The following is a 19,434-nucleotide window of genomic DNA, read 5'->3' as shown; positions in this document are numbered from 1 at the left end:
GATCTGGAAGAGTCTGGCTGACTGGCAGATCTGGAAGAGTCTGGCTGTCTGGCAGATCTGGAAGAGTCTGGCTGTCTGGCAGATCTGGAAGAGTCTGGCTGACTGGCAGATCTGGAAGAGTCTGGCTGACTGGCAGATCTGGAAGAGTCTGGCTGACTGGCAGATCTGGAAGAGTCTGGCTGACTGGCAGATCCTGGCAGACTGACGACTCTGGCTGCTTCATGCTGACTGACGGCTCTGGCTGCTCCATGCTGAATGGCGGCTCTGGCTGCTCCATGCAGATTGACAGCTCTGGCGGCTTCTTGCAGACTGACAGCTCTGACTGTTCCATGCAGACTGGCAACTCCATGCAGACTGGCTGCTCCTTGCAGACTGGCAGCTCCTTGCAGACTGGCAGCTCCATGCAGACTGGCAGCTCCTTGCAGACTGGCATCTCTAGCTGCTCCATGCAGACTGGCAGCTCCTTGCAGACTGGCAGCTCTAGCTGCTCCATGCAGACTAGCAGCTCAGGCTGCTCCAGACAGGCAGGAGGCTCCAGACAGGCAGGAGGCTCCGGCAGCGCTGGAGAGGAGAAAGGCTCCGACAGGGCAGGAGTGGCGAGGCGCACTGTAGGCCTGATGCGTGGTGCTGGCACTGGTGGTATTGGGCCGAGGACACGCACAGGAAGCCTGGTGCGGGGAGCTGCTACCGGAGGGCTAGGGTGTGGAGGTGGTACTGGATAGACCGGACCGTGCAGGCGCACTGGAGCTCTTGAGCACCGAGCCTGCCCAACCTTACCTGGTTGAATACTCTCGGTTGCCCTGCCAGTGCTGCGAGGTGGAATAGCCCGCACTGGGCTATGTAGGCGAACCGGAGACACCGAGCGCAAGGCTGGTGCCATGTAAGCCGGCCCAAGGAGACGCACTGGGGACCAGATGCGTAGAGCCGGCTTCATGGCATTTGGCTCGACGCTCAATCTAGCCCGGCCGATACGCGGAGCTGAAATATACCGCACCGGGCTATGCACCCGCACTGGGGACACCGTGCGCACCACTGCATAACACGGTGCCTGCCCGGTCTCTCTAGCCCCCCGGTAAGCACAGGGAGTTTGCGCAGGTCTCCTACCTGGCGTAGCCATACTCCCTGATAGCCCCCCCCAAGACTTTTTTGGGGCTGATTCCTGGGCTTCCATCCACGTCGCCGTGCAGCAAAGGATCTTCTGAAGATGCTGGAGGAAACAGGTACAAAGGTATCTTTATCCACAGTAAAACGAGTCCTGTATCAACATAACCTGAAAGGCCACTCAGCAAGGAAGAAACCACTGCTCCAAAACCAGCATAAAAAAGCAAGACAGTGGTTTGCAACTGCACATTGGGACAAAGATCATACTTTTGGAGAAATGTCCTCTGGTCATAATGACCATTGTTATGTTTGGAGGAAAAAGAATACCTTCCCAACCGTGAAGCACGGGGGTGGCAGCATCATGTTGTGGGGGTGCTTTGCTGCAGGAAGGTCTGGCGCACTTCACGCGAGAAGCCCCCACATCCCTCTAGTGGTGTGGGGGCTGTGCTTTGGCAAAGTGGGTGGGGTTATATACTTCCTGTTTGGCCCTGTCCGGGGGTGTCCTCGGATGGGGCCACAGTATCTCCTGACCCCTCCTGTCTCAGCCTCCAGTATTTATGCTGCAGTAGTTTATGTGTCGGGGGGCTAGGGTCAGTTTGTTATATCTGGAGTACTTCTCCTGTCCTATTCGGTGTCCTGTGTGAATTTAAGTGTGCTCTCTCTAATTCTCTCTTTCTCTCTTTCTTTCTCTCTCTCGGAGGACCTGAGCCCTAGGACCATGCCTCAGGACAACCTGACATGATGACTCCTTGCTGTCCCCAGTCCACCTGGCCGTGCTGCTGCTCCAGTTTCAACTGTTCTGCCTTATTATTATTGGACCATGCTGGTCATTTATGAACATTTGAACATCTTGGCCATGTTCTGTTATAATCTCCACCCGGCACAGCCAGAAGAGGACTGGCCACCCCACATAGCCTGGTTCCTCTCTAGGCTTCTTCCTAGGTTTTGGCCTTTCTAGGGCGTTTTTCCTAGCCACCGTGCTTCTACACCTGCATTGCTTGCTGTTTGGGGTTTTAGGCTGGGTTTCTGTACAGCACTTTGAGATATCAGCTGATGTACGAAGGGCTATATAAATAAATTTGATTTGAATTTGATTTTGATTTGACTTCACAAAATTGATGGTATCAAAGGAAGGAAAATTATGTGGATATATTGAGGCAACTCTCAAGACATCAAGACATCAGTCAGGAAGTTAATTAAAAGCTTGGTTGCAAATGGGTCTTCCAAGTGAACAATGTTCCCAAACATACTTCCAAAGTTATGGCAAAATGGCTTAAGGACAACAAAGTCAAGGTATTGGAGTGGCCATCACAAAGCCCTGAATTCAATCCTTCAGAAAATGTGTGGGCAGAACTGAAAAAGCGTGTGCGAGCAAGGAGGCCTACAAATCTGACTCAGTTACACCAGCTCTGTCAGGAGGAATGGGCCAAAATTCACTCAACTTATTGTGGTAATCTTGTGGAAGGCTACCTGAAACATTTGACCCAAGTTAAAAAATGTAAAGGCAATGTTACCAAATAGTAATTGAGTGTATGTAAACTTCTGACCAACTGGGAATGTGATGAAAGAAATAAAAGCTGAAATAAACAATTATCTCTACTTTTATTCTGACATTTCACATTCTTAAAGTAAAGTGGTGATCCTAACAGACCTAAGACAGGGACTTTTTATGATTATTAAATGGCAGGAATTGTGGGAGACTGAGTTTAAATGTATTTGGCTAAGGTGTATGTAAACTTCCAACTTCAACTGTTTTTTATTTTGTGGTCTTGTGGAGTAGAAGTAAACATTTTCAAAAATACTAATGAACAGTAAAGTACAGATACCCATAAAAACTACTTAAGAAGTACTTCAAAGTATTTTTACTTAAGTACTTTACATCACTGGGAATCTGTCTCTAAACCCATGAGACCACATACAAGTTTGTTGGCAAAAGAGAGAAAGTGAGAGAAAGAAACAGAGAGAGAGGGGGGTGAGTCAAGGACCATATCACCTCCACCCTAACTGACACCCTAGACCCACTCCAATTTGCTTACCGCCCAAATAGGTCCACAGACGATGCAATCTCAACCACACTGCACACTGCCCTAACCCATCTGGACAAGAGGAGCTCGTCATCAAGCCCGAGACCCTGGGTCTCGACCCCGCCCTGTGCAACTGGGTACTGGACTTCCTGACGGGCCCCCCCCAGGTGGTGAGGGTAGGTAACAATATCTCCTCCCCGCTGATCCTCAACACTGGGGCCCCACAAGGGTGCGTTCTGAGCCCTCTCCTGTACTCCCTGTTCACCCACAACTGCGTGGCCACGCACGCCTCCAACTCAATCATCAAGTTTGCGGACGACACAACAGTGGTAGGCTTGATTACCAACAACGACGAGACGGCCTACAGGGAGGAGGTGAGGGCCCTCGGAGTGTGGTGTCAGGAAAATAACCTCACACTCAACGTCAACAAAACTAAGGAGATGATTGTGGACTTCAGGAAACAGCAGAGGGAACACCCTCCTATACACATCGATGGAACAGTAGTGGAGAGAGTAGCAAGTTTTAAGTTCCTCGACATACACATCACAGACAAACTGAATTGGTCCACTCACACAGACAGCATCGTGAAGAAGGCGCAGCAGCGCCTTTTCAACCTCAGGAGGCTGAAGAAATTTGGCTTGTCACCAAAAGCACTCACAAACTTCTACAGATGCACAATCAAGAGCATCCTGGCGGGCTGTATCACTGCCTGGTACGGCAACTGCTCCGCCCTCAACCGTAAGGCTCTCCAGAGGGTAGTGAGATCTGCACAACGCATCACCGGGGGCAAACTACCTGCCCTCCAGGACACCTACACCACCCGATGTTACAGGAAGGCCATAAAGATCATCAAGGACATCAACCACCTGAGCCACTGCCTGTTTACCCCGCTATCACCCAGAAGGCGAGGTCAGTACAGGTGCATCAAAGCTGGGACCGAGAGACTGAAAAACAGCTTCTATCTCAAGGCCATCAGACTGTTAAACAGCCACCACTAACATTGAGTGGCTGCTGCCAACACACTGACACTGACTCAACTCCAGCCACTTTAATAATGGGAATTGATGGGAAATGATGTAAATATATCACTAGCCACTTTAAACAATGCTACCTTATATAATGTTACTTACCCTACATAATTCTTCTCATATGCATACGTATATACTGTACTCTATATTATCGACTGCATCCTTATGTAATACATGTATCACTAGCCACTTTAACTATGCCACTTTGTTTACATATTCATCTCATATGTATATACTGTACTCGATACCATCTACTGTATCTTGCCTATGCTGCTCTGTACCATCACTCATTCATATATCCTTATGTACATATTCTTTATCCCCTTAAACTGTGTATAAGACAGTAGTTTAGGATTTGTTAGTTGATTACTTGTTGGTTATTACTGCATTGTCAGAACTAGAAGCACAAGCATTTCCCTACACTCGCATTAACATCTGCTAACCATGTGTATGTGACAAATAAAATTTGATTTGATTTGATTTGAGTGTTGATTGCATATGTGCATATCAGTGGAGGCTACTCAGAGGATGGAGGGGAGGAACATACTCCTCAGTGAATATCAGAAGGAAAACAAATGTGTGAAACAAAAAACATGATATTTAAACATAAATATAAATATATTCACGTCACCAAATAATTGATTAAAACACACTGTTTTACAATGAAGTTCTACAGTAGCCTCAACAGGACTCTCTGAGGTAGCACCATGGTGTAGCCGGAAGACAGCTTGTTTCCGTCATCCTCTGGTTACACTTACTTCACTGCAAAACCTAGGAAGCTCATGGTTCTCACCCCTTCCATAGATTTACACACTAATGACAACTTCCAGAAGACGTCCTCCATCCTGTCAGAGCTCTTGTAGCATGAACTGACATTTTGTCCACCCAATCAAAGGGTCAGAGAATGAATCTAGTACTGAATGCATAAGCTACAGCTAGCTAACACTGCACTGCATAACATGTGGTGAGCAATTAATTGACTCAAAGAGAGAGAAAGACAATAGTATAACAGTTTTGAACAAGTTAATTTCTTCCCAAAAAAAGAAGGGAGAGACAGAGAGATTTTTTTTCACTTTCTTAGCTAGTGAATGCAGCTAGCTAGTTTAGCCTACTCAAACAGAGAGAGATGCTATGTTAGCTAGCTGGCTAGGGCTATCCAACACTGGAACTCTTCCAAGTCAAGGTAAGATTTTGATATATTGATTTATTGCCACCGGGGCCCTGTAAAACTACTTGCTGTACACTGTAATGCATGATTGTAGCGGGTTTACTAATGCGTTAGTTCTAGTTAGTTCTAACTATGTTGACTATGACGTTAGCTTCTATGGTGACACTGATGTAGGATGTGTGTAGTGGTTAGCGGTAATGGTACGAAGGTTTAGCTTGGAAAGTTTTTTTTTGCCTGGTCACAGACAGCTGTTGTGTTGTACACTGAAGTCCACAAGTGAAGAGAAAAGGTGAGAGGAGGAAAGCATGTTGATTTGAGAAAGAATTAAACAATGAGCAAAGTGATCATGCAGTTTGTATGAGGCTGCTATGAAAGTGAACTGTGTCTGCAGGTGATCAGGGGTGTATTCATTCAGCCAATTCGGTTGAAAAACGTTTGTTAAACGGAAGCAAATGGAACGAAACAAGGATCAACATAACTGAATTTGTCCAATAGAAAATCTTGTTTGCAAATGTTTGGACTAATGATTACACCCAAGATCAGCTAGATGCACACAAGAGTGTGCTAGGTGGTATTAAATGTGTCACTGTCTGTGACCTTGACTATTCCAAATGTTCTCTCGATCTGTGCACCTACGTTGTAAACTTTAATACCTAGACTAGTTTGTAGCAACCTCGTGATGGGTATAGGGAAATATGTTGTATCATGTTGCAGCCTAAACCTATTGAACGTATATTGAGCTGGGTGAATGGAATATGAATGACAGTCATCCAATATACTGCAACAGAAATAAGGCCATGCTCCTAAACAAATTATCATCCTACCTAATCCTAAATGGCACCGACCCCCACTGGTGCATATTGCATGTGTGAAGAGAGCAAGAGGTGTGTGTGTGTCTTTTGAACTGTTTAGGTTAGAAACAAACAGTTTTTGCTCTACTAATGTTGCAAGCATGACACTAACGAAGCTGCACTTGACAAATAACACTACAGCGAAGCATTACCATTAGAACAATTACTATTGAAAAAATACATTTGTGCTCCAAAGGTTTTACTCCAAGTTGGTCAAACTTTAGAGCCCTGTGTGTGTGTGTGTGTGTGTGTGTGTGTGTGTGTGTGTGTGTGTGTGTGTGTGTGTGTGTGTGTGTGTGTGTGTGTGTGTGTGTGTGTGTGTGTGTGTGTGCGTGCGTGCGTGCGTGCGTGCGTGCGTGCGTGTGTGTGTGTGTGTGTGTCATCAGAATGTAAACAATTCGTAGAGAGATATCATGGCACCCTTTTATCCCAGTTTGGATTAAACAAACACAGGTACATTACACAGAGTCGGGCTTTGTATTCATACCCTTTCACACCTCAACAACACTGGTCTCTAGCGTCACTGAGGTGACACATTCACCTCACACTGTCAGTAATAACCCATACTGTTTTTACATAGATGCATATCAATGATGCATACCAAGTGTGATATCACATTCAGAAGAAGCTGAAAAAAACGCAAAACACATTTTATTAGCATACTGACTGATCCTAGATGAAATATCGATAATATGAGTCTGAGATGTCGCACACCTGATGCTCCAAATGCACAATTGAGGAATTACGCACACTAAGAATAATGCACAATAGATAAACACAGCCACAGGCTGTATCACATAACGTCAAACATGTCATGCAAAAACACAGTAATGCAAAAACAGGCACCCCTGTTGTAACTGTACACCTACTGTGGACTTTTGGGGTAGAAAGGCAGCCTGACATGGCTAAGATCCTGGATGTCGATGGCGGTGGGTTCCGCAGATATCGCCTGTCTCTTAGTCCGCTGGTGCTCGTGCAGCTCAGTTTGTTTGACGACCTGTTGGGTTGCCGGTTTGATAACGGACCGGTATTTATCCAGCTCGTTCTGTAGTTTTTGTATTAGCTCGTCTTTCTGGTCAAGCTCCAGTTCTAGCTCGTCAATGAGCGCGTCCCGTTGCCGCAGCTCCTCAATCTTCTCCTGCAGCGCGTATTGGAGGTCGCGCAAGGTACCCATGTTCATCCCGACGCCAAGGGGACTTAACAAACCTTTAACCAAAGCTATCCAGTCGATACTGTAGCCTATTCCTTTTCCGCTCTTACCGACAACTTTATCCCGCATCTACAGCTTTAAACATAATATCCTCCCTCCAGTCCTACTTGATTTCCGAACGTCTTGATCTCCGTTGACAACCGGTGCTTGAATATCTAAATAAGCAAATACAATGGATGAGACGACTATCAAAGTGAACCCCCGGGAACACCGCAGTCCCTGGAAATGTAAAGTTGTCTTTCTCTCTCTGGCTGAAAGTGTCAGTGGTGAAGCAGGCCGGTCCTCCTGGAGTGCGTCAGGCTACGACCCTGAGAGTGCGCGAGGGAGAAGGGCGACTACAGGAATCCGAGGTAAAATGCCGTCAATCCTGTGAGAAGAAAACACAGGTCAACTGGACTAGGCACCCCAGGCACTGCTGACAATAGAAATGACAAAAGTTGAGTTTAGCTAAGGTTAAGTTGGCTTTAAAACACACGGAGATATTTTGAAATTGGTGTAATGAGCCACTGCATACGGCCATGTAGCATACGTGTCTGTGTGTGTGTGTATTTGTGTTGATACGATCAAAGCTATGTGCCACAGCATTTTCTAATGGCATAATTCAGATCATAATGCTGCAACAAAATTAATGGTTATCAGACCATCAAAACAGACCATCAATCATGTTTGCACTTCATTATAGTCAGAGTTGGATATCTTCTGAACAAAGCAAACCAAACTGCATTTCAGGATCAATGCTATTACACAACCCAACATGGAATTACACTCCAGGTAAAATAACAGAAAGCTTATTCACTATTTGCACATAAATTGGTTTTGCATCTCAAGCCCATAGCCCTTTATTGTAACAGAAGGCTCTGCTGAGCTAACACTTACACTTGTCTTTTCTTACTAGCACTGACTTTGCTGATAGCTACTTATTGACTGTAAAAATGTGCTTACTATGACTGTGATATGCGGGTCGGAAAACAACCAGATGAATCCGGTGTACAGGGTAAATGGAAAGAGAGCTTGTGAAGCGATTTCTGCTTTTGTACGTTCACAAATCCATATTCAATCTCTACTTGTATGCACTGACATGTATGTGCAACTGATAGATGCACACACACACTACATGTTCATGATTTTATGTACAGTACCAATCAAAAGTTTGGAAACACCTACTCATTCAGGGGCTTTTCTTTATTTGTACTATTTTCTACATTGTAGAATTATAGTGAAAACATCAACACTATGAAATAACACATAAGGAATCATGAAGTAACCAAAATAGTGTTTAACAAATCAAAATATATTTTATATTTGAGATTCTTCAAAGTAGCTACCCTTTGCCTTGATGACAGCTTTGCACACTCTTGGCATTCTCTCAACCAGTTTCATGAGGTAGTCACCTGGAGTGCATTTCAATTAACAGGTGTGCCTTGTTAAAAGTTCATTTGTGGAATTTATTTTCTTCTTCATTAATGAGCCAATCAGTTGTGTTGTTACATTTAGGGTTGGTATACAGAAGATAGCCCTATTTGGTCCAGATTGTGTCAAGAACAGCTCAAATAAGCAAAGAGAAACAACAGTCCATCATTACTTTAAGACATGAAGGTCAGTCAATTCGGAAAATTTAAAGAACTTTGAAAGTTTCTTCAAGTGCAGTCGCAAAAACCATCAAGCGCTATGATGAAACTGGCTCTCATGAGGACCGCCACAGGAAAGGAAGACGCAGAGTACCTCTGCTACAAGTTTTCTGGCACACTACACCTATTGTTGTATTGCTGTCACCTACTGTACGGGGTCTTCTTCTTTGCTATCACTGCAATCCACAAACAAATGCTATAGGTGCATGCCGCCACCTACTGTTTTGGCTGTATATCAGCCCACATAATTAACAAAATAAAGCTAAACAAAACAAAACTCAATGTATTCATTTCTTCAGATTAAACTGGTCAGACAATGCGGGTGCTACGCCACAGGATAGTTTTGCTAGCACAGAAGGGAATATGTTCTGGGATTCATCCAATGGCATTGAGGAGTATACAACCTCAGTCACCGGCTCCATCAATAAGTGCATGAACGACGTCATCCCCACAGTGACCGTATGTGCATTTCCCAACCAGAAGCCATGGATTACAGGCAACATCTGCACCGAGCTAAAGGCTAAAGCTGCCGCTTTCAAGGAGTGGGACACTAATCCCGACGCTTATAAGAAACCCTGCTATGCCCTCAGATGAACCATCAAACAGGCAAAGTGTCTATTAAGCACTAAGATTGAATCCTACTGCACTGGCTCTGATGCTCGACAGATGTGGCAGGGCTTGAAAAATATTACGGACAACAAAGGGAAACCCATCTGCGAGCTGCCCAGTGACAGGAGCCTACCAGATGAGCTACAGAGCCTTGCAAAAGTATTCATCCCCCTTGGCGTTTTTACAGGTAACGAGTGGAGGACAGAGGAGCCTCTTAAAGAAGAAGGTACAGGTCTGTGAGAGCCAGAAATCTTGCTTGTTTGTAGGTGACCAAATACTTATTTTCCACCATAATTTGCAAATAAATTCATTAAAAATCCTACAATGTGATTTTCTGGATTTTTTTCTTCTCATTTTGTCTGTCATAGTTGAAGTGGACCTATGATGAAAATTACAGGCCTCTCTCATCTTTTTAAGAACTTGCACAATTGGTGGCTGACTATATATTTTTTTGCCCCACTGTATGTATTACAATTATACACTTCAACGGTGTTTACCACTCCTGTTCCTGGGACATCAATGTTTATGTAACCGGTGTGAAATGGCTAGCTAGATAGCAGGGTGTGTTCTAATAGAATTTCAATCGGTGACATCACTCGCTCCGAGACCTTGAAGTAGTTGTTCCCCTTGCTCTGCAAGGGCCGCGGCTTTTGTGGAATGATGGGTAACGATTCTTTGTGGGTGTCAGTTGTTGATGTGTGCAGTCCCTACCTGGTTCAAGCCCAGGTAGGGACAGAAGCTATACTGTTACAATTACACATTGTAACTATGCAATAGACTAGAAACATGACTGATTTGTAATTCATATAAGCATTAAAAAAATTGATGCATATATAACTCCCTTCCTCTGCATTAATCTGAGGACACAGGACAGTTTTCAATAACATACTTAATTTCAACCAGTGGAGAATGTGAAATGCTTTATTGAAAGATGTTCATTATGCAGGTGTTATTAATACATGCATTATAATTATGATAATTGTAATATTATATTATAAATACAAGTTCAATCTGTACTTCAATGCACATATGGTGTGCATTATAAAACAAGGAAGAAAGACGAGTTGGGGAGAGGTGTAGAAGACAGAAAGGAAAAGAGGTAAGAACAGAGGCAGACAGCATATGATTAATGAATTACAGTGCAGCCCTAATATTCTATCAGTTCATCACAATTGCGGTGTCTCCTAACAAGCATTGGGCCAACAGTTACCCCGAAGGTTATCTTAAGAGTGGGTGAGGTGACGATGATGGGACAGGCTTCCTCTCTCACATCAAAACATACCTGCACACGAGTGACAGATGGATAGAGAGAGTGAGAGCATGGAAGAGGGAAAGGAACGAGATGGGAACAACAAGAATTTGTTGCAAGTTGGGGAGGGGGGCTAATAGCTGAGCAAAAGAATAGTCTAATAGCCGAGATAGGAGTGAAAACCACCCCTCCTATCACAGACCAGATTTGCCCTAACGACCAAGGTGTTAGCTTGCTACTCAATATAATAAAGTAATGGCTTTTCAAATAAGTTACCTTACACATTATGTTGGCTGACAATTTGTTTGCTACGCTCTCCTTACGAACCATATGCTGGTACATACTGCTGTAATGATATGCTATGTTAGCTCGCTACCTAATGTTAGTAGTTATATATCAAACTTGCCAGTATATTAACTATAGGCTATCTAACTACCCAACGTTTATTGACTTGATTATTCCCGTCATTCTTAGCTGAGCTAAATGGTATAGTGGTTGTGCATTCTCAATGGACGTTCGGGTGCTTTCGTAAATTCGCTCTGGCTATAGGCTGGACAATAGAACAAGTCAAAATTCACCCAAGGCTGAAAAACAGCTTAAGAACATTGGCTAAGCTGGAACACTAGCGCGAGCCCATAGCAAATGAATGGAATCGAACGTTCGCAGAGCCTGTTTTGACTGGAGTGATGCTTAGAATTCCATTTAGTGTGAATGGCACCAAAAAATGTAGCCCTTTTTATTTTACCACTACAATCTTTTTGTTGGACAAAACTGGAAAAAAATAATTATGTAGAAAGTAAACATCCGTACCTCAATGGTGTCAACTGTGCTTATGTCTGCATGATGAGAAAGTAGGGAAAAAATAAAAACTTCTGACTATTTCTGGTCTAGCGATCGATGACAAACGAGTTTGATGCTCAGACTTATATAATTACAAAGAGGAGATTCTCCTGATTAAAATAGTGCCGACTTGAAATAAATATATATATATACAGAGTGAGATATTTGGCAAAATAGAACGGCATGCCTCTCCATAGGAAAACAATGGGGGTAGCTCAGCGTCCCACAGGCAAAGTATTTTGGGGTTAGCATTTGATGACAACCGAGCTAGCTGCCCAGGCTTACATAATTAGAAAGAGGAGATTCTCATGGTTAAAATGGTTTGAAAAAAATCTAATTATAGACATTGCGAGATTTTTGGCGAAATAGATAGACATGCCTATATTTCCCCCATAGGAAACAATGGGAAGACCACAGAGTTCCAATAAAAAAATTGGTTGTTCACATTTTAACTATAAAACTACGTGAGCACGTCTCATTGCCAACAATAGCGAAGCAGGCATTGTGACGTTTAACAATAAGCTGGGAATAGAACTTTCGGAAGGCGAGTTGGTGCCACGGTGCTCAATAGAACTAATAGGACCTGGCATGATGAAAAATGCACTAAAATAAGGCCTGTTTTTTTGCAATTCCTTCCTGGGAAATATGGTCATTATGAAACTAGGCTCCACGGCGGATGCAATGAACTTGTTTTTATCAGAAAAGAATGTTGTTAAAAATGTAATGTGTCCAGCCTACTATCTAGACTGATTTCAGTGCACTCTTGTGTGTACCAGAGCCCAGAATAATGAATTTAACGCTCAACACCCGTTGTATATGGACGGTGTCAGTAAACTTCGGGAAAAAAGTGTAATTAAACTGTTTCCAGCAGCACATTTACAGTCACCAATGCTCTGGTTAACACAAAAACTGTCTTACCAGCTCAGCTAGGGGGAGTAAAATGGGCAGAGTGATTTAATTTGTGTCTGGAAGTAGCTAGCCAACGTTAGCTTGGGTGCTTGCCTGCCGGTGTAAGGCCAGCACACTCAAATAAACCCTTCTCCTCGGCCCGAACGTCCTGTGTGCGCTCAGAGGGCGAAATAGTCTGAAGTTACAAACTGCCAATCCTCTGAATTTATGAGCAACACATTGTACAGTGGCAGATTTTCTGTACCATCCTAACAGAAACCCAGATTGTTTTTCATTCATGGAATATTAAAACCATAATATTAATCAAATTAATTAAGCAAGTGTAACGACTCTCCTCTTCTTCTGACGAGGAGTAAGAGATGTTGGACCAATGTGCAGAGTGGTAAGTGCCCATTTTAATATATAAAACTGAACACCACAAAAATACAAAATAACAACGTGAATGAACAAAAGAAAATCGAAACAGTCCCGTGTGGTACAGACACAGGAAACAATCACCCACAACTCAAAAGTGAAACCAGGCTACCTAAGTATGGTTCTCAATCAGGGACAACGATTGACAGCTGCCTCTGATTGAGAACCATACCAGGGTAAACACAGAAATCCCAAAACATAGAAAAAGGAACATAGACAATCCACCCAACTCATGCCCTGACCATACTAAAACAAAGACATAACGAAAGAACTAAGTTCAGAAGGTGACAGCAAGTAATGTTACTAGTCAAAAGTTTGGACACACCTAGTCATTCCAAGATTTTCTTTATTTTTACTATTTTCTACATTGTAGAATAATAATGAAGACATCACAACTATGAAATAACACCGGTCTTCCACGTGCCCTGCATTCTGTAGTACAGACATGGCCTGCTCTCCCTTATGTAAGGAATTAGGCACTTTCCCATGTTTACTACAGTATGTATTTTTAGACTGCACAGTAGCCAAATAAACACATTTCTTTAATAAAATAATGATAAAAAATACACTTTCAAAATGCACATGTTGATTTAGTAATTCCCACGAACCTGTCAGTGTGGTGCCAGGACAACAACCTCTCCCTCAATGTGAGCAAGACAAAGGAGCCGGTCGTGGACCATAGGAAAAGAAAGACCGAACAAGCCCCCATTACCATTGACAGGGCTGAAGTGGAGAGGGTCAAGTTTCAAGTTCCTTGGTGTCCACATCCCCAACTAACTATATTGGTCCAAACACACCAAGACAATTGTGAAGAGGGCACGACAACATGTTATTTCATAGTGTTGATGTCTTCACTATTATTCTACAATGTAGAAAATAGTAAAAAATAAAGAAAAACCCTTGAATGAGTAGGTGTGTCCAAACTTTTGACTGGTAATGAATGTAAATTGTAAAGTATTTTGTCTGTATATCCCTGACCCTTGGCACTTCATACTCCTTTACCCTAACCGGGCACTCCGAGGAATTGGGAATGTGGTTGCCATCACAATTACAACATCGTACACCCTCAGATTCCTCAACAACATTCCTTCGGCACACACTTGATACATGTCCATACCTTTTGTAATTCTGGCAAAACAACGGCTTCGACACAAAAGCTCTCACCGCATATCTAACATATCCCATTTTCACAGAAGAAACTCTTCATCAAACATCAATAATACCGACAGGCTTTCTTCTTTTCCCCCATCCACTACATGGTTCAGCCGGCATGCTCCAACTACTCCTGGTCTGCTCCTCATAAATCACAAGGCCTCCACATCCAATGCAACACCAGATATGAGACGTTTTAGCAGTGTTCTGCTAAAAAAATCTAAACTCTCCAGTCGATAGTTTGTCGATCCTTAACTCCTTTTCCATCTGCTCTTTCGACACACAAGAAATCAAAACAAAACCACTTCTGGTCACTCTGACCGTCTCCACCTTTCCCAATGCATCCCTTACCATCCTTGATACTTCAAATGCATATCCCCAAAAAAGCATCATTGTTAGTGAACCTTACTCCAACCAAAAACCTATTCTCATTAACAACGTTTGCCTTTTTTATCAATTTTTCTTTATCACTGTCCTCCACTCTTCAGCCAAACTGCAAGGATCCACTCTCTCCACCAATCTCACTCCCACATGGGCCAGAATCATTGTATACATCCTCGGAACAAGTCCCAAACTCGGCAGTCCTCACCGCGGATACTTCAGGCTCCTGCAAGGTTCCTCCCTGAGCTACTAGAGCACGTATCCCTAATTTACATTTGTTGCCAACCTTCCTTACCCCCGCTTCCCTCTACACTCAACTCATTCTTGACTGTCATCACTACACCTTCCACCACAATTGATTCACCATCACTCTTTTCATATTCAATGTCCTTCTCTAGCTCTTCCAGAAGTTCTGTGCAAACCTCCATTCCATATTCACTCAGGACATATTTCACTTTTCTTCTGTTTCCCTTGTCTGCCATCTTCTCCTTCACCAAGTCTTCCTGAAGGTTTGTACAATCCCCCACTTTATATTTGTTCATAATATGTTCCAGTTTCTTCCTTTTTCCCCTTGTCCTCCATCTTCAAATTAACCAGTTTACCCTTTCCACCCTCCTTCTCCGGTTGTTGTCAGCTCAAATGTTGTCATTAAAACATTGTTTGATTGGTTGACAAGATGAGCTCTGCTCATTGGTCAACCATGCGCGGCGACCGCTCAAGACTTTAGCTAATATTTTGCCACCTCGAGCACCGAGTCAGAAACACCGCTCACGGGAGTGAGCACCACGTACCGTGCCTCTTGCAAAACTCCTTGAGTTTTTCTGCCCTAATCCAATTGAAGTCTGAAACCTTCGGAGCTTATCACGACCCGTCTATAATCACCTTTTATGTTACATCAAAATGCAGTGATGTGTGATATTATAAGATCAAAGGAAGTAGTCACTAGAAATGCCAGTGGCATTATCATCACTAACGACAAGCAAGTAGCCTACATGAACTTTTTATTCTTAATTTAGAGGTAGGGTCAGGGCTAAGTTCAAGGTCGGGGTTAGTGGTTAGAATCACGTGGTAAGAAAGTACTGTAGCTCTGTCCATAGCCAGTCACCAGACAAGTATGATGACTTGAAAAAAAGATCAAAACTGCCCTCTTGTGGTTGTATGTGATAACAGTGACTGAGCAGTTAGGGAGAATATCTGAAGACTAAAAGAATGTCTGGTGCACACACTATTTGATCAATGAAACTCAGAAACCAGTATTCTAGAGAAATCCCATTATTGGACCTTAATTATGCTTAACTATAATATATATCATAATAGTAATAATATATGCCATTTAGCAGATTATTTTATCCATAATGACTTACAGTCATGTGCGCATGCATTTTACATACAAGTGGTCCCAGGAATCTAACCTGCTATCCTAGTGTTGCAAGCACCATGCTAAACTAAGCTACAGAGGACAGCAAACTGTGACCACAAACATTATCTGAAGGATCCTTCTATGTGTTTTCAAAAGGTCTGGATAGGAGAGTTTGTGTTGCCCAACCACTCAACAGCTGTTTTTACAATGCTATTACAGCTCAATTATCGCACTGTAAGTCTGGCCATGATACGGTGACAGTGATATATAATATTGGCTGTAATAGTGTGGCAATGAGAGCTGGCTTGAAGATCAAGAGCCTGAACCTTTTAGTGGGTGCTTTAGGGACAACAAAGTTTAAACAACTCTGACATAATATATGATTTGGTAAAACGAGAATGCTAATCACTTCTGCAAGGGGAACAGTTTATTAAGAGGCAAGTTTATACTCTTTTCCCTTTTAGCTTGAGATGTAATTCGTGGGATAAGGTATTAGTATTAAACAAAATACTTTCCTGGAGACCTCATTACGCAAACCTACAGACCTATGAGGCATTCTAGGTCCAGGATTCTTTTCCTGACCAAGTGATTTGACCAGGAAAACATGCCCTGCATCCCGATACTTCCCTTTCCTGGATTTAAAAAGGACTGGTATAAACAGTGTAGTGGATGGAAACTCAGTCTAGCCCATGCTTAAACCAATACTTTTACATATGTGGGGAGTAGGGAACTGATCACATAAACTCCTGTCCCTGGGCATTGCTTAAATCTACTGACAATGAACCATTAGGGACACTTCCACTCCCAAATAAAGGTCAATAGGTCAACTTTCAACAACCAGACAACTACATCCCCTTCTTATCCTCCAACCCTTCCAGCCTCCCTGTGCCCTTTAAACCACCTCTGTGTTGGAGACAGGTTTATATTTCACCTCGCTATACTTCCAGCTCAGCCCTTTCCTATGGTAATCAATAGGAACAGGATCCATTGCTTCATGGTTCTGTAATCCGATGATCAGGAGTCTGTCCGTTGGTGCCTGGTTCTGACATGAATTGAGGTCACTATGTCTCAATGTTTCTGACACTAGCAGAGCCACGAGCAGGTGCACAACCAGATGCATTAAATAATGACACGCATCCCATTCTTTAACCAGGAATCAGGACCACCACTGTACTAGTAGACCTAAAGGGATCATTTTCCCTAGAAAGAGAACAGATACCAGAGGACATGAAAGGAATTATTTTGCACATTAATGGCATTACTCTTTATTGATAATGACATAGTCTTCTGACAGATGGTGTCATGCTAAACTGACACACGTTGCCAGGAGCCAGCTGTCTTGGAACTCATTTTGTTTTTATTTTGTTTGTTCACGTGACACTAGTTCCTAAATTCATAAAATCCCTGCGCTCTCGCATGACTCACTATGGAACACTAGCAGGGCTGAAAACATCATTTGAAAAATGTCTAAATTTCCAACATATCATTATGGCCTGACATAACAGTAGAACACTGAATTATTAATAACACTCTTATAATCTTCTCCTTGTATAGTTATTTTAGTGCTATCTGGTTACCTGACAATCAGCTCGCATTGGCCTTTTACTGTGTGTGTAGTGGGTACAGTTTCTAATCTAATTCAGACCCTGTGTGTGTGTGTGTGTGTGTGTGTGTGTGTGTGTGTGTGTGTGTGTGTGTGTGTGTGTGTGTGTGTGTGTGTGTGTGTGTGTGTGTGTGTGTGTGTGTGTGTGTGTGTGTGTGCGTGCGTGCGTGCGTGCGTGCGTGCGTGCGTACGTGCGTGCGTGTGTGTGTGCATGCGTGCACGTGTGTAAAAGGTAAGCAGCCGTTTGAAAAGGTCACCACCCATACCATACGGTTTTCGTCACAGAGAACAAAGCTGTCAGGGAAGATGAGTTGCTTTGTCAATCTCACAGGAAAAATCTTTAGAGTAAAATGGAAATTACAGTGAAATCCACAGTGGAGACTTTATGAATGGGCTTGTGTTGAGTTGAGGGAAACCTAATTGATCACTGCAAAATGGTAATTATGGTGTGACTTTGGTATGTTGAACTGCCATTGTTAAATCATCAGGAATATATTTGAATCTTTTGATAAACACTTTTTCTGAAGTGTATGTTTAGTACCTCATTGGGCCAGATACCATTGACTCAATCTGATTAGGCCCAAAGATGAGGCATTCAGTACCTTAAAAAAGAACAGCTCTGAATCCATTCATTTCCTCTGTTTTGCTTTCATGATGTGACATCTGTAATCAAATTTCATCCACTTATCAGGCCAAGGGAGTCGGTCCTACAAAGAATTAACCCTAATAATTTAGAACATCCAACACTGAAGCTACAAAGGTGCAACGGAAGGTGATAAGGAGAGGATATGGTCAAAAAATATTTTTCTAATGGAGTATTAAATATCCTCAGACGTATACTTCGATCGCTTAGCATCCAGCTACTAAAAGCCAATAATGCTTTTTGCTTCCTCCACTTTGCCTCCGCTGGGAATGCAATGATGGATCGGATCCATAAACTCCTCTTGGAAGCCTGTCGTGGAGCTACGTCATCGGCACCAAGAATGAACACGCTCACACTGCCCCATTCATGGAAGCGCGTCTCCATCTCCACAGTAGAACTAGTGGTCAGCCCTGTTGTCATTGTGAATGATTGACATTCAATGGCCTGACATCACACCCATCTGTTTAAAGTAGTCTAAATGCAACTCAAACCACTAGGCTACATTTGTGTTCTATATGTTTTCTATAGCCTACCTCGTCAACTGCACACGATGGATAAACATACATATTTTGCTGTATAAAAACCCTAAATAATTCGCCACCAATAACACCAGGTTCAAACTCTTACCAGTCGGACTTGTCATATTTCCGAAAGGCTTGCCTCGACAGGTCTTGGTAGTTTTGAGGCTCCGCGGAGATGCCTTGCGCCCGAGTCCTGGTCCTCGGTCCAATGAGTTGGGCGCTGGGCAAAACGGACTGACATTTGTGTAGTTTCCTCTTCAGTTCTTGGATCTCGTCCTCCCTGTCCGCCAAACGCATCTCCAAGTCTTGTATTCTCTCCTCCTTCAATATTAAAATCTTGGAAAAATCCTCCTCCAGGTCACTCATTTTGAAATCTGCGGAAACTTCTAGGTTGTTTATTCTCTAAAAACACAACTCTTATATTTAAACAGTTTCTTGTGGTCAGAATTCCGTTGTTTCCACTGCATAAACGGGCTCCACCGTGCGTATTGAGAAGGATCCCTTTGCATTCCACGTGTTTGTTTCGGTTGGTGCTGAAGGGAGGGGATTTAAATCGGTGTTTAAACAGCCGAGCGGACTGTCGGTAGATCCGCAGCGCTGATCCGCTGGGTTGCTGGTCCACAGACATATATCCCGACCCTCCAGGGACCTATTGATGATCCTTCATTGAGAAACCAATACAGCAGTCTTCCTCTTTGGGGAGGCAAGCCATATGCTGGACAGAAACATAGCCTACTAGACTG

At 43.2% G+C, this 19,434-nt stretch overlaps 1 protein-coding gene across 3 annotated transcripts in view; it reads right to left on the bottom strand.

Annotated features, from left to right (window-relative positions):
• Positions 1–19,057, bottom strand: part of LOC135512325 (cGMP-dependent protein kinase 1-like) — a 171,256-nt gene extending 152,199 nt beyond the window's left edge. For 2 of the 3 annotated variants that reach the window (XM_064934246.1, XM_064934245.1), the window contains exon 1: positions 7,042–7,665. In XM_064934246.1, coding sequence (XP_064790318.1) covers positions 7,042–7,451 — 410 coding nt within the window. In that variant the 5' untranslated portion in view covers positions 7,452–7,665. Of the gene's footprint in view, positions 1–7,041; positions 7,666–18,797 lie in introns of those variants that run through there. The other variant, XM_064934247.1, reaches the window with a different exon arrangement.
• Positions 19,058–19,434: the final 377 nt, after the last annotated feature.

This window comes from Oncorhynchus masou, chromosome 24, assembly GCF_036934945.1.
Source record: "Oncorhynchus masou masou isolate Uvic2021 chromosome 24, UVic_Omas_1.1, whole genome shotgun sequence".
NCBI lineage: Eukaryota > Metazoa > Chordata > Actinopteri > Salmoniformes > Salmonidae > Oncorhynchus > Oncorhynchus masou.
Note: the sequence above shows the minus strand (reverse complement) of the source record. Positions and strands in the feature narration are given on the sequence as shown.